This window comes from Pongo pygmaeus, chromosome 19 (genome assembly GCF_028885625.2).
Source record: "Pongo pygmaeus isolate AG05252 chromosome 19, NHGRI_mPonPyg2-v2.0_pri, whole genome shotgun sequence".
In the NCBI taxonomy this organism is placed as follows: domain Eukaryota; kingdom Metazoa; phylum Chordata; class Mammalia; order Primates; family Hominidae; genus Pongo; species Pongo pygmaeus.
This window is the reverse complement of record NC_072392.2, coordinates 57,391,418-57,408,018: the sequence shown is the minus strand read 5'-3', so window position 1 is coordinate 57,408,018 and position 16,601 is coordinate 57,391,418. Positions and strand designations below refer to the sequence as shown.

Below are 16,601 nucleotides of genomic sequence, written 5' to 3'. Positions count from 1 at the left end.
CAAGTGGAAGCTAAATGATGAAAACACATGGACACATAGAGGGAACAACAGACACTGGGGCCTCCTTGAGGGTGGAAGATGGGAGGAGGGAGAGGATCAGAAAAAAATAACTATTGAGTACTAGGCCTAGTACCTGCATGGCAAAATAATCTGTACAACAATCCCCCATGACATGAATATACCTATATAATAAACCTGCATATGTACCCCTGAACTTAAAAGCTTAGGCCAGGCACGGTGGCTCACGCCTGTAATCCCAGCACTTTGGGAGGCCGAGACGGGTGGATCACCTGCGGTCAGGAGTTCGAGGCCAGCCTGACCAACATAGTGAAACCCCGTCTCTAATAAAAACACAAAAATTAGCTGGGCATGCTGTTGGGCACCTGTAACCCCAGCTACTCGGGAGGCTGACACAGGAGAATCACTTGAACCCAGGAGGCAGAGGTTGCAGTGAGCCGAGATCGAGACACTGCACTCCAGCCTGGGCAACAGAGCAAGACTCTGTCTCAAAAGAAAAAACAAAAAGTTTAAAAATAATTTTTTAAAAATTAAAAAGATAAGACTTCCCAGTTTAGCCCGAGAATAAAATAACAGAGATAAAGAAAAATGTGCAAACCCATTTCCTGTCTTTAGTCTTTTCTAAACTGTAGCAACAAGAACACAAAAAGCAGGAAAAAATATACAATAAGGGATAAAAATTCAAGATTTTTACATTTTAATTAAAGCTCATGAATTAATTCAAACAGAACTTGGACTATGAAAATGCCAAGACCCAGCCAGGTGCAGTGGCTCATGCCTGTAATCCCAACACTTTGGGAGGCTGAGGCAGGTGCATCACCTGAGGTCAGGAATTCAAGACCAGCCTGGCCAACATGGTGAAACCCTGTCTCTATTAAAAATACAAAAATTAGCCAGGTGTGGTGGCGGGTGCCTATAGTCCCAGCTACTCAGGGGTGCTGAGGCAGGAGAACTGCTTGAACCTGGGGGGACAGAGGCTGCAGTGGGCCGAGATTGTGCCATTGCACTCCAGCCTGAGCGACATAGAGTGAGACTCCGTCTCCAAAAAAAAAAAAAAGAAAGAAAAGAAAATGCCAAGACCCTATCAATCAGTAAATTGGATTTTCCCCTAGATATTAATTAGAAATAAACCTACATATCTTTTAAGAACTATTGATCTTTAAATGTCAGAACTCAAATTAGAAAAGTTAAGTAAAATCATTTTTTTTAATCCTCAGATCTCCAGTGCTAGGGTAATAATTGAAAAAGATATAATACCACTGCACTGTTAAGAACAATTTCATCTACATAAATATGTATAGGGATCTTAAGAATGCACAACAGACTGACAAGCAAAGCAGCTCTGGGTGCAGAGGTTAATGGGTCAGGTAACTTTGATGTTTTTGTTCCATGTAGTTCAAGATTGTCCAAAATTTACCTCCAAAATGCTTATTATATATTACTTATATCATGAAACAAATGCAAGAAATAGGGCAAAACAATGAAGTCAAACAAAATAAAAGATATTATTCAAAAAGCAAAGAATATAGCTATCACTACTACGGTTGCATAATATTTTAGAATTCCTGAACAATATAATAAGAGAAAAATAAAAACAAAAAAGATAATAATTTTCAGAAAATGTATTCCACTTAGAAATTCCAAGAAAATTTACTGAAAAACTACTTAATCTTACAAGAGAATCTAGCAAAGCAGGCATACACAAATTCAATATAAAATTATCAATAGCTTTGCCACACCACAGCAATGACAAACTTTGAAATGTTACAATTCCTAGTTGCAAAACTTCCACAACATAAAGATGTCAGTTCTAATTGTATTAAAATGTAATTTCAATGCAATTTAAATAAAAATCTCCACAGGATTCACTATGTAACGCAATAAGGTCACTCTAAAACACAACAGCTGGGAAAGCTTTTGAAAACGAACAATAAATCAAGTCATAAAGCTAAAGTAAGTAAAAAAGTTGGTGAAGGGTGTTGTTTTTGCTTCCTATTAGAGAAATTTCCAAACATACACAAAAATATAGAGAATGTTAACATGACCCACCTACGTGGACATCATTCAACTTCAACAATTAACGCTCTGCAAATCTGTTGACTCTATCTCATTGTTTGTTTTGCTAGAATATTTTAAAGCACATTAGAGATATCATCTCTGTTCACCTGTAAATAATTCAGAATATATGCCTAATAAATAATGACTTTAAAAAAATTAGTTACAAGGCAATATGCAGTGGCTTATATCAACACTGTGGAAGACCAAGGTGGTAACCCAGGAGTTCAAGACTAGCCTGGGCAACACGGCGAGACTCTGTCTCTACAAAACAAATACACAATTACATACACAGCAAATTAGTTATACTTGATAAATGTCATATAACACCTCATTCATGGTCAATTTTCTCCAACTGTCTCAAAAATGTCTCTTTATACTTTATTTAGATCAGGGTCCAAACAAAGTTTTCACAATGCATTTACTCAATGTGTATTTTAAGTCCTTATAATCAATATAACCATCCCTCTATTTTCTTCTGTCACTTATTTGTCCTATTATCTAACCAACCCTCCCCTCCCCTACTGCTAGATCATTTCAGAGCAAATTCCAGATATCTGTAAATATTTTTGCATCACTAAAAAATAAGGACTTTAAATTCTTGAATACCTAATATTATCTATATAATATCTAATAATAATAAATAATATCTAGTAAGTCAAATGTAAAACTCTCACAACTTGTCTGAAAAATGTCTTTTTATATTTGGTTTGTGTGAAAGAGGATTTAAATAAGGTCCACACTTTGTACTTAGATGATATTCTCCAAAGTCTCCTTCAAATTTTAACAATTCACCTTTCCCCCACCACACATCAACTTTTATTTTCCAATTACAATTATTTGTTAAAGAAATCAAGTCATATTTGTAATGCAGAACTTCCCATATTTTAGAGTTGGCTAGTTGCATTTTCATGGTATTGTTTAACTTATCTCTCTATTTCTGTATTTTCTCCAAAGTGCTAACTATATCTAGAAGCTGATTGGTTAGTTTAGTGCAAAAGCAACTATAGTTAAAAATAATTTATTGTATATTTCAAAATAATTAGAAGAGTGGATTTAGAATGCTCCCAACACAAAGAAACAATAAATGTTTGAGGTGACGGATATCCCAATTAGCCTGACGAGATCATTACACATTGAATGCCTGTATCAAAATATCACATGTACTCCATAAATATGCACAACTATTATGTACCCATAAAAATTAAGAATAGGCCAGGGTGGTGACTCACACCTGCAATTCCAGCACTTTGGGAGGCTGAGGCAGGAGGATCACTTGAGCTCAGGAGGTTGAGACTGGCCTGGGCAACACAGTGAGACAACATAGTGTCAACTCTACAAAAAAAGAAAACAAACTGAAAAAATTGCCAGGTGTGGTGGCCTGCACCTGTAGTCCCAGCTACTTGGGAGGCTGAGACAGGAGCATCACTTGAGCCCAGGAGGTCAAGGCTGTACTCAGCTATGATCCCGCCACTGCACTGGACAACAGAGCAAGACCCTGTCCTCAAAATACTACTACTACTAATAATAATAATTGTATAAGAAACCTTAGAAATAATTTTTAAAATTTTACTTAAGCTAGTTTTATGTTAGAATATTTCAGTGAGGCTGGGCGCGGTGGCTCACACCTGTAATCCCAGCACTTTGGGAGGCCAAGGCAGGTAGATCATCAGGTCAGGAGTTCAAGACCAGCCTGGCCAACATGGTGAAACCCTTTCTCTGCTAAAAATACAAAAATTAGCCAGGCATGGTGGCACACGCCTGTAATCCCAGCTACTCGGGTTGCTGAGGTAGGAGAATTGCTTGAACCCAGGAGGTGGAGGCTGCAGTGAGCCGAGATCGTACAACTGCACTCCAGTATGAGCAACAGAGCAAGACTCCATCTTGAGGGAAAAAAAAAAAAAGAATATTTCAATGAAAAAACTTTCCCTCATCAACTACTTGATTGTCTTATTAAATTGATAACAAGAAAAGTGGGGTAAACACTGTATATTTTTGGTTTATCAGTTTTCAGAGTGAGTTAGTAAACAAGCAACCTAGAGTAATGCCTAATACTTTTTCAAACATATTCTTATAAACTATTAGCATTTAAGTTCTCTAAGATTTAAGACATTTCAATCCAATATAGTCATTTATTTTCGTGGGAATTCAAGACAAACATCACTTTAGACTGTTGGAAAATGATAGGCTAGTCAATAAATAGAGTAGGGTCAAATGGGTATCTCATAGAATAACATATATACAGTGTTATACTGGCAAGTGCATATAAGGCATGAAACAAAAGGTATTTGAGATTTTTAAGCTATTAAGACAATAAACAGTATCTACCATGTGATATTAAGAATATTAAATATATGTGGGCCAGGCACGGTGGCTCATGCCTATAATCCCAGCTCTTTGGGAGGCTGACGTGGGTGGATCATGAGGCCACGAGTTTGAGACCAGCCTGGTCAAGAGATCAGCCTGGCCAATATGGTGAAACACCATCTCTACTAAAAATGCAAAAATTAGCCAGGCATGGTGGTGGGTGCCTGTAATCCCAGCTGGTCGGGAGGCTGAGGCAGGAAAATTGCTCGAACCCGGGAGGCAGAGGTTGCAGTGAGCCAAAGATCGCGGCGCCATTGCACTCCAGCCTGGGCAACAGAGTGAGATTCCAACTCAAAAAAAATAATAAAAATAAATAAAAATTAAAAATTAAAAAAGAATATTAAATATATGTGAAGCACTTAGCATGGTACCTGATACAAGCGCTCAGTAAATGATGCATATGAACATATGTGTACCCATGCATGTGTATGTGATTATCTGCTGGTAAATGTTTAAAATCTAGCTCTCTGAGGAAAAAAATAGCCCTGATTTGTAGTGTTTGCAAATTTTCATGATCAAATAGTCCCAACATGGGTGATTTCACGCAATCAAAATAATATCACTAAATACCGTGCCAAGGAGGGATGTACGTAACTGGTTCTCACTAGCCTCCACTGTATTCATATATCCATGTTCATCATGAAACTATTTTTGTACATATGAATATGTCCATGTATATGTGTGTGTATGTATGCACATACATATTTATGTACACAGAATCCAAATGCCTAGTAAAAGGTGTGGAGAGACAGCAAATGAATGACAGGAGTTTTCCCTGGGGCAAGAAATGGTCTCAGGTTGGGAAAAGCAGGATAAACAGCACTACTGTTTTATCAAGATTCATTGAATTTTTAAACAAAAAAATGTTCATCTAGTGCTTACGTATTTACTGGGTCAAAACGGAATTTTTCCCTGTTTATCTAACCCATTCTATCACAGACAGCAATATTTTCTCACAAACATCAACATTAAGCTGCAATGTGATATAAATGACCAGCTAAAGTAGATGTCATATTACACCAAGAAATTGCCTTCTGAAAAATTATACAGCTTACTTTGGCTTCAGTTTCTCCCCTGTGAAGAGTATACAGATGGTGGACGGCACATTGTGATGAGGACCAAGGATGAGTCAGAATTTGGAAGACATGAAAGTCATGGCCAAGGGTGTCTGTTGTGACTAGAAGCATTCCTGGAAGACAAAAAACAAAGGGTAAAAATAAAAATGATTATGTATGTGGATGAAATATTCTAAAAAGCTATTCACAATATTTAAAATATTACCAACTGGCAAAAAATTACCAAGGCTATAAGAAGCATTACAAAATAAAAAAATAAAACAAAATATCTTTTTCATGTGAATACCAACCTTAATGACACATCAGTATATCAGCAAGGTATAAACACCAGATGCGCAAGTATTATGGCATTCCTGTAAAACTAGCAGAGAGAAGTTTGATATTCCTGAATTTACAGAATTAATAATTTTATTTTATTTTTTTCCTGAAGCAGAATCTCACTCTGTTGCCCAGGCTGGGGTGCAGGTGCCCGATCACAGCTCATTGCAGCCGCAAACTCCTGGGCTCAAGAGATCCTCCTGCCTCAGCCTCCCAAGTAGTTGGGACTACAAGCACATGCCACCATGCTTGGCTAATTTTCTTTTATTTTTGTAGAGACAGGGTCTTACCATGTTTCCCAGGCTGGTCTCGAACTCTGGGCCTCAAGCAATCCTTTGTTGTGGCCTCTCAAAGATCTGAGATTACAGGCATGAGCCACCGTGCCCAGCCACAATCATTTTTCAAAACAATGAATGTGAAAATGACATACCCCCATGGAACTCCCTCTTTTGCAATTTCTTCAAACTTTAATTCTATGCTCCAATTTATCTACTGATCCAAATACTACTTCCTGTACTTAATTCACCATGATATTTATTGAAAATGCCAATAGAGCCTATTACAGGGAAAGTTCTTAATTTTGATGAGATGTCACAGCTAAGAATTCTTTGCCTAACCCAAGGTCACAAAGATCTTCTGCTTCCTTGTAAAAGTTTCATAATTTTATGTTTTACATTTAAGCCTATCATCATTTTAATATTTGTGTAAGGTGTGAGGACCTTATACAACAGGTTATATGGTGAGGATCCTATACAAAACATGGACAAGGTTAACTTATTTGCATAAGATGTCCAAGTGTCCCAGAAAGACTTCTTGAAGACACTGTTCTTTCTCCATTGAAGTAACATTGTCAACTTGCCAAGGATCAATTGGCTATATTTGTGTAGGCCTATATTTTTTTGAGATGGAGTCTCGCTGCCTCCCAGTCTGGAGTGCAGTGGCGCAATCTCCGCCCACTGCAAGCTCCGCCTCCTGGGTTCACGCCATTCTCCTGCCTCAGCCTCTCAAGTAGCTGGGACTACAGCCGCCTGCCACCACGCCCGGCTAATTTTTTGTATTTTTGGTAGAGACGGGGTTTCACCATGGTAGCCAGGATGGTCTCCATCTCCTGACCTCTTGATCCGCCGGACTCGGCCTCCCAAAGTGCTGGGATTACGGGCATGAGCCACCTTGCCTGGCATTTTTAAAAATTTATTATTATTATTATTATTTGAAACAGTCTCGCTCTGTCACCCAGCCTGGAGTGCAGTAGTGCATTCTCGGCTCACTGCAACCTCCACTTCCTGGGTTCAACTGATTCTTATACCTCAGCCTCCCAAGTAGCTGGGACTACAGGTGTGCGCCACCATGCCTGGCTAATTTTTGTATTTTTAGTAGAGACGGAGTTTTGACATGTTGGCCAGGCTGGTCCCAAACTCCTAGTCTCAAGAGATCCACCCACCTCAGCCTCCCAAAGTGCTGGGATTACAGGTGTGAACCACCATGCCAGGCCAAGGCCTATTTTTTGAAGTTCTATTCTATTAATTCAATTTCTGTGTCTATACATTCACTAATACCACACTCTTGGTTACTGTAACTTCACAGAAAATCTTGAAATCAGGTAAAATGAGCCTTTTCCTGCCTTTTTCAACATTATTTTAGCCATTCTTGTTTAGGATTTTGAGGGAACTGTATTGAGTGTAATAAATTAATTTGGGGACAACTGATAGCTTAATATTGTGTCTTCTGATCTATTAACACAGCATATTTCTTGATTTAGATCTATTTTGACTTCTTTTTCTTTTTGTTTGACACACAGATTCTGAAAATATTGTCTTTTAGAGTTATTAGAAATGGTAATATTTTTTAAAATTCAATGATCAATTTTTGCTTGCTAGTGCATAGAGATAAAATTGATGATTTTTTATCTTGACAATGTATGTTTCCTGCAAGTTCTAGGGGTTTTTTAATACAGTACAAGAATTTTCTTTGATGACAATTACGTAGTTTAGGAACAATCACAGTTTCATTTCTTCCCTTCTGACCTACATGCCTTTTCTTCAATTTTCTTGACTTACTGCATTTGCTGAGGCAAGCAGAAATAGTGAGGAGAGATTTCTGTGTTGTAGGAAGAAAGCATTCAATCTTTAAGTATGACATTAAGTATAGGCTTTTTGTAAAAGTCCTTCATAAAATATGCTAAGAGTTTTTATAATGAAAGAAAATTGAATTTTTCAAGTGCTTTTCTGTATCTATTCTGTATCTATTGAAATGATTATGTGGCTTCTCTTATTAAATCTATTAATATAGCGAATTCTAACAATAATTGATTATAAAATGTTGAACATGCCTTGCATTCTTGGGATAAGCCTCATTTGGTCAAAATCCTTTATTATAAGCAGCTAGATTCAATTTTCTAATATTTTCTTGAATATTTTCATATCTGTGTCCCTGAGAAATACTGGTTTGTAGTTTTCTTTTCTAATAATGTGTTTGGATGATTTTGATATTTAGGATAATCCAGGCCTCAAAGAATCAAATGGGAATGCTCCTTACTCTGTTAATTTCTGGAAAAAAAAATATGTAGGACTGCTATTATTTCTTCATTAAATGTTTAATGGAATTTTAAAGTAAAAATATTTGGGCCTATTTTTGAAGATTTTTAACTACTATTAAATATTTTGTTAATTTTTTTAATTTAAAATTTCTTCTTTGATGAATTACTTTCTGTAATTCAAGGAATTCATCCTTTTTAATATCTGTAGGGAGACATTAATGATATCCACTTTTTTCATTCACGATATCGGTAATCTGTGTCTTCTCTGTTTTTTTTTTTCTTCACCAGTCTGGTAAGGTCTTTTTAAGGTTAACCTATTTAGTTTCATAACTTTCTGTTTTTCTCTTTTCAATTTCACTGATTTCTGTTACTATATTTATTATTTCCTTTATTCTCCTTGTTTTGGGTTCATTTGCTCTTCCTTTTTTTGAGTTTCTTATGGGAGCAGCTTAGATTATTGTTTCAGGAACTTTCTTCTTTTCTGGAGTAAGCTCATATAGGTATAAATGTCCCTCTAAGCCTGCTTAGCTAAATGTAACAGATTTTGATATGCTGCAATTTCATTTATATTCAGTTTTAAATGTTTCCTAGTTGCTTCCTCTTTTGCTCGTGGGTTATTTAAAGGTATATTGTTTTGTTACCAAATATTTGGATATTTTCCAGATATCTTTCAGATATTATTGCCAGTATAATTTCATTATGACAAGAAGTTACTTCTTTTACATTTGTTAAAGTTTGTTTTATGGCTTGAAATATGATCCTTGTTCCATATACACTTGAACACCTAGAATATATTCTAGAAAGGTATATAATTGGTAGTGATGTTTGCATCTTCAATTTCCTTACCGACTGACTGCTTTCTGTTCCATTACTGAGTAGGAGTTACATCTCCAAGTATAATTGTGGACATGTGTAGTTTTCCTAAGTTATATCAGCTTCCTAAATTTTAGAGCAAGGTTCATACACATTTAGGATTGTATGAAGTCTTGGTCAGTTAACCCTTTTAACATGATTTAACCCTGGTTATTTTCCTTGCTCTGACGTCTAGTTTTTTCTGATATTAATTTCACCACTCCAAGTTTGTTTTGATTGGTACTTGCATGGTAGATATTTTCCAGTCTTCTACTCTATATCTATCAATATAGGCTTCTTTTAGATAACAGTTGGGTGCTCTCACACTCGCTCACTCTCTTTCAACCAAATCACTGTCTTTTAATTGGTATTTGTAGTTTATTCATATTCAGTACTTACTGGTAGCGCTGGACTTAGGTCTACCAATTTATTATTTTTGCTTGTCTTGTTTCTGTTTTTTATTTCTCTTTTCATGTTTTCTTGCTGTTTTGGGACCATTTATTTGTAATATTCAATTTTTATGAAATGCTAATTTCAACATTTTATTCAGTTTTGTTTATTTCTCTTCTCATGGTTTCTTGCTGTTTTGAGACTACTTATTTTTACACAATATTTATTGTTGAATGTTAAAAATAAATAATTTATCTATGGACTTTTGAGCTATATCTCTTTATATTAAAATTTTACTGGTTGTTCCAGAGATTATAATACACATATCTAACTTTATGTGCCTGTTCAGTTGTATTTTGTCCAGGTTTCATAATTGTCTTCAATGGGAAGGATGGTTTGTACGTTTACCTTGCTATTCCCAGAAGTAGAATCACATTAGTATAAGCATTTAAACTAATGTTTTGTTGAACAAAAAGGCATGAAAGAATATTAAGCATCTGTGGGAAGACAAGATAGTCATTTCAGTGAAAAGATGAAGTAAATTTGAGTCTGCAATTTCTTTGGCAAACATAAGGTACAGCTCTAGTCACTGTATTAAAATATCCCACTAGATGCCACTGTCCTGGCTATTTCCAAAAGAATATATTTTAGAAAATGAAAGGTACCATTTATTATAAATAATTTAATAAATTATTAAACCTACAACAATACATATAACCTTACCTCTCATTATATATCTAGCTATGATCACGAGGTTACTGACATAGTTTATATTCTTTACTTATTGTTATTCAAACAATAAATTTGTTTTGTTTTGTTTTTGTTTGGAGATGGAGTCTTGCTCTGTCACCCAGGCTGGAGTGCAGTGGCACAATCTTGGCTCACTGCAACCTCCGCCTCCCAGGTTCAAGAAATTCTCCTGCCGCAGCCTCCCGAGTAGCTGGGACTACAGGCACCCACCGCCACGCCCGGCTAATTTTTTGTATTTTGATAGAGAGGGGGTTTCAACCATGTTGCCCAGGCTGGTCTCCAACTCCTGAGGTCAGGCAATCCGCCCACCTCGGCCTCCCAAAGTGCTGGCATTACAGGCGTGAGCCACCGCACCCGGCCTCAAACAATGAATTTCTAAGTTTAGGCATGAATGCTTTGTTGTCCATTTGTAGACAGTGTTTTGCCACTCCTCCTACTTTTTTGCTGAGTTATAGTAAGTTTGAATGATCATAAATCCACTACTATCTTCTGATTCCACTTCTCTGTAACAAATTTTCTGCACTTGACAAACAATTCAATAGAAACATCATTCTGACAGGAAATAAGATGAACTTGCATTTGTAACATATATTCCTCACCTACTGCACACTTCATTAAATTTCGTTTTAAATCATACCATTTTATGTAGAATGAGCACTCAAATAAAGGTCCTCATTTGCCAAATCAAGACTATTATTGTTTTACATATGAATGAAAATCACAAATGAACACTTTCCCATATGTTCCTAGCTTTTCAAACTGACATTCGTCTCTGTTTAGTTATGATTATGTAAAACAAATTCAAATTTTCAGGAAAATGTCCACTAAAAAATCATGCGTATTATCTTCTGTGTATCCCATCTCAAACACTTTTTTTCCACCCCTCCATGCAAATGTGGCTTCTACAATTCACCAGTTTACTTTTTTCACAAAATTTTAAAAATAATATAAAAAATTTAAAGAGCAGAAAGGAGAAAAGAAATAGCTAGTATAGGACTACATAGTCACGTGCTTTCTTTTCATTTACAATTTCCTCTTTTGCACACATTCTGCCAGGGAAATAGCAAGCTTTTTTTTTCTTCTAGAAAACAAGTTAAAATGCACATATACATAAAAGGAAAAACTTGTACAGAGTAGACTGTGGCTTGAGAACTATTTATGCTGCATCAGAAGACTAAACCAGACTCTGGCCTGGCCATAAACTAAACCCACGCCCCAAATGAGGTGCCAAACCACAAAAAGCATTTGCGTCATCTGGGAATACAAGGAAAAAGAAGGACTTCTAATTATAGGGCCTGGAAGCGGAAGCCTAGAGTGATTAGCTGTTTAGGCACTTCTGTATGTTTATCTGGAAGCTTCCTCTCCCTCACTCTTAGCCTCAAGTTTGATAGATGAGCATTAGCGTTAGAGGGTGGGGATTGAAGCTGCTGATGGTACACAGCGTTCTCCAAAATCTGAGGTAGCTGGAGACTGAACATTAAGGCTTTTGTGGCCTCACACGAACATAAGTCTTTTCAACTGGGCGTCAGCTGGTTAACCCAAAAAGCAAAATTAAAGAGTAGCAAAATTTCACCAGGCATATGCTATAAAATCTTGGAAACATGAGTAGGTTTGCCTTTTTTGCCATATCCTATTTATAACACCTACCTAATTGTATGGTTATCATATACACACATGTGAACTAGAAGACAAACTACCAGCTACTCATACTCTTTTCCAAAAAGAGACATAAACACGATTATGCTGAATCAAATAGAAATCTTTACAGGAATTCAGATTATATCATTCATAAAAGAATTTTAAACTTTGGCATTAATGCTTGTTCATGTAATACTTTTTAATTAACACCTGTATAGATGCAAACTTACAAATTACTTAATCATTTAGAAAAGTTAATAGCCAAATTTGTAAACACAAAAGCAAAGAAACAGAATCCCAGTACTGAGAGAAAGCGTTAACTTCCTCAGCTTACACAAATCCATAATATCATAGCTTATTAAAGTCGGATTAATAAAACTTTCAAGCTGGATATGAATACTGGAAAACAATGGTCCCAAAGTCTCCATATGGGCAGCATAAATTTCTTAAGCTATATAAGCTATATATATTTCTTATGCTATATAAAAATTTCTTATAGCAGCATATTTTTTAAGCTACTTACAAACACTAATAATCAAACTCATCAATGTATTCTTCCACTTTAGTAGCCTAAAATATAGTACATCATTATCAAATTTGCTACATAACACTCTGTTAAAGGCACTGAAGTACACACTACCAAAGCAGATGATTTAGCTGATCCCTTACAAAAGTTGCATATATCCATAACCAACATAAATTAGAAGAAATCAGTGATATTGCCCTTATTTGTTTCATGTGGAAAAGTCTATATAAAGTGAACAACTGATTTTCTAGCTCACTTTATTTTTTAACTTGTTATATTCGTCCTCCTGCATTTTTAGCAGTTTGAAGTGTCTTAACATCATTATTTAAATATTTAATTATTTTCTTTCTCTTTGAATTGTAAAATTTTCAGGCTTATGAAGACATCTCTGGTCATTTCCAGTGAGTTTTCATATTAAGCATTCTAATGTTCATTATTTTTAACAGATTTCTCTACCAAATAGATATTTAAGAAAGTGGTGTATGCCTATGTACATGTGTTCTCATTTTTTCAGGTAGTTGAGAATATTTGTCCATTGCTAGAATACTTTTTAAAACTTTAACCTTTATTAATATATAATTTATATACAATAGATTCATTTTAGATGTACAGTATGATGAATCTGACAAATACATATACCTATGTAACTACTACCATAGTCAAGAGAGAGAGCATTCAAAAAAAGTTCCCTTGTGTTAACTTGCAAACCATCCTCTCCCCAGCCACCTGGCCCCAAGCAACCACTCATCAGCTTTCTATTATGCGGGATTAATACTGCATGTTTTAGAATTTAATGAAATGTAATCACACAATATTTTCTCAGTCTATTTGCTACAAGTAACAGTACGTCACTCACTGATTTATATTGTTGACTAGTGTTCCATTTTAAATACATACCACAATTTATAAATCCATTCCGTAGCTGTTTCTAGTTTTTTGTTTTTGTTTTGTTTTGTTTTTTGTATTTTCTTTTTTTTGAGATGGAGTCTTGCTCTGTTACCCAGGCTGGAGTGCAATGGCACCATCTCAGCTCACTACAACCTCTGTCTCCAGGTTCAAGTGATTCTCCTGTCTCAGCCTCCTGAGTAGCTGGGATTACAGGGGTTTGCCACTACATCTGGCTAATTTTTTTGTATTTTTAGTAGAGACAGGATTTCACCATGTTGACGAGGCTGATCTCAAACTCCTGGCCTCAAGTGATCTACCCACCTCGGCCTCCCAAATTGCTGGAATTATAGGCGTGAGCCACCGCACCTGGCCTGTTTCTAGTTTTTTAATATTGTGACTTAAACAACTATGAACATTCAAATACTAGTCTTCATGTGGACGTGTTTTTCTTTTTCTTGGGTGAATATTTAGGAGTGAAATTGCAGGGTCACACATTAAATATTTATAAGAAACTGCCAAACTATTTTCCAACGTGGTTGTATAATTTTACATTCCCACAAGCTCCATAACTTCACCAACATTTGATACTGTCAGTCTTTTTAATAATTTCAATTGGTATTCTCATAGTTTTAATTTGCCAATATTCCTTGGTGATAAGTGATGTTGATCAGTTTTTCATGTGCTTACTGGCTTTTAAATATTTTCTTTTGTGACATGATTGTTTAAAATCTTTTCCTCATTTTAAATTGTATGTTTTCAATATCTATCTATCTATCTATCTATCTATCTATCTATCTATCTATCATCTATCAGAAATTTTCTCCCAGTCTGTGGCATGGCTTTTCACTATTTAACATTTTCCCGAGGACAAGATAAACTTGTTGGCTTTATATGGAGTGAATGGAGAGAGGGAAAATACAAGATGTTAAACAGACCAGTTAGAAAGTTAAAACACTTGAGCAGCTACCCCACCCCCATGGAAGAAAAAAAAGAGAGAGAAAAACTCAAAACACAGCATTCAGACAACGATATATATATATAAAAAAAAAAAAAACAGATACATGGTGAGGGGTAAAAAAAAAAAGTCAGTGACCCTCAGAAATAATGTCGCATATCTAGAACCATCTGATCTTTGACAAACCTGACAAAAATAAGAAATGGGGAAAGGATTCCCTATTTAATAAATGGTGCTGGGAAAACTGGCTAGCCATATGTAGAAAGCTGAAACTGGATCCCTTCCTTACACCTTATACAAAAATTAATTCAAGATGGATTAAAGACTTAAATGTTAGACCTAAAACCATAAAAACCCTAGAAGAAAACCTAGGCAATACCATTCAGGACATAGGCATGGGCAACGACTTCATGTCTAAAACACCAAAAGCAATGGCAACAAAAGCCAAAATTGACAAATGGGATCTAATGAAACTAAAGAACTTCTGCACAGCAAAAGAAACTACCATCAGAGTGAACAGGCAACCTACAGAATGGGAGAAAATTTTTGCAATCTACTCATCTGACAAAGGGCTAATATCCAGAATCTACAATGAACTTAAACAAATTTACAAGAAAAAAACAAACAACCCCATCAAAAAGTGGGCAAAGGATATGAACAGACACTTCTTAAAAGAAGACATTTAAGCAGCCAAAAGACACATGAAAAAATGCTCATCATCACTGGCCATCAGAGAAATGCAAATCAAAACCACAATGAGATACCATCTCACACCAGTTAGAATGGCGATCATTAAAAAGTCAGGAAACAACAAGTGCTGGAGAGGATGTGGAGAAACAGGAATACTTTTACACTGTTGGTGGGAGTGTAAACTAGTTCAACCACTGTGGAAGTCAGTGTGGCGATTCTTCAGGGATCTAGAACTAGAAATACCATTTGACCCTGCAATCCCATTACTGGGTATATACCCAAAGGATTATAAATCATGCTGCTATAAAGACACATGCACACGTATGTTTATTGCGGCACTATTTACAATAGCAAAGACTTGGAACCAACCCAAATGTCCAACAATGGTAGACTGGATTAAGAAAATGTGGCACATATACACCATGGAATACTATGCAGCCATAAAAAATGATGAGTTCATGTCCTTTGTAGGGACATGGGTGAAACTGGAAACCATCATTCTCAGCAAACTATCGCAAGGACAAAAAACCGAACACCGCATGTTCTCATTCATAGGTGGGAATTGAACAATGAGGACACATGGACACAGGAAGGGGAACATCACACACCGGGGCCTGTTGTGGGGTGGGGGGAGGGGGGAGGGATAGCATTTCGAGATATACCTAATGTTAAACGACGAGTTACTGGGTGCAGCACACCAACATGGCACATGTATACATATGTAACTAACCTGCATGTTGTGCACATGTACCCTAGAACTTAAAGTATAAAAAAAAAAAAAAGAGGTCAGTGAGTCTCAGCTTGGCTAAATGGGTGCTCAAAGAACCATGTATCACAGTACTTAAATGAAAATATAACAGACATGGATCAGGGTTCTGGCCCCAATGTTCAGAAACTAAGTAACTAAGTAACAAATGATAATGATTAGATGAAAGATAAAGTTTCAAAGATAGTCATCAAGTATGCTGTATCAAATTGTACATCAGTTAACACATTTTGGGTATATGAGCATATGTTGAAAATATTACCAAATGACCAAGTGTCTCTGGAAATTAGGTTTGATTACCTACAGGAGCAGTATCATAGCATGACTCTGTGACTATGTTACAGAACAAGTATACATAAGAACAATAGCTGATCCATAAAAAAGATGACTGGGTAGGCAGGCATTCTGTGCACAACCAAATTATGTATTTACTTATTGAATGTATTCTTAGAAACAATCAAAGGAACAAAGGGAAAATTATAAAATCAGTTCATTTTTAATTATTATATCAATAATTATAGTATAAATTAATTAACTATAATTGTATTTAATAGTATTATTTTACGTTGTTGTACTCTTAAAACTATATTAACATTACATTTATTAATTCTCAATTCTAATTGATAAACATTACCTCCTCTTTCTTAGCATTCTGGATATCCTTTTTAGACTTCAGATGCATGGAAGAATTAATCAGATTTTTCATTTCGTCTATGTTAATAAGTCCATACATAAACCTTCTCTTGCTATTTGTATTGTTGTACTGTACTGTACTG

At 35.8% G+C, this 16,601-nt stretch overlaps 1 protein-coding gene across 18 annotated transcripts in view; it reads right to left on the bottom strand.

The window, feature by feature from the left end:
* Positions 1–16,601, bottom strand: part of BCAS3 (BCAS3 microtubule associated cell migration factor) — a 703,320-nt gene that overhangs the window by 436,489 nt on the left and 250,230 nt on the right. For all 18 annotated transcript variants that reach the window (XM_054457118.2, XM_063655621.1, XM_054457116.2 and 15 more), the window contains exon 14: positions 5,496–5,629. In XM_054457118.2, coding sequence (XP_054313093.1) covers positions 5,496–5,629 — 134 coding nt within the window. The remainder of the gene's footprint in view (positions 1–5,495; positions 5,630–16,601) is intronic.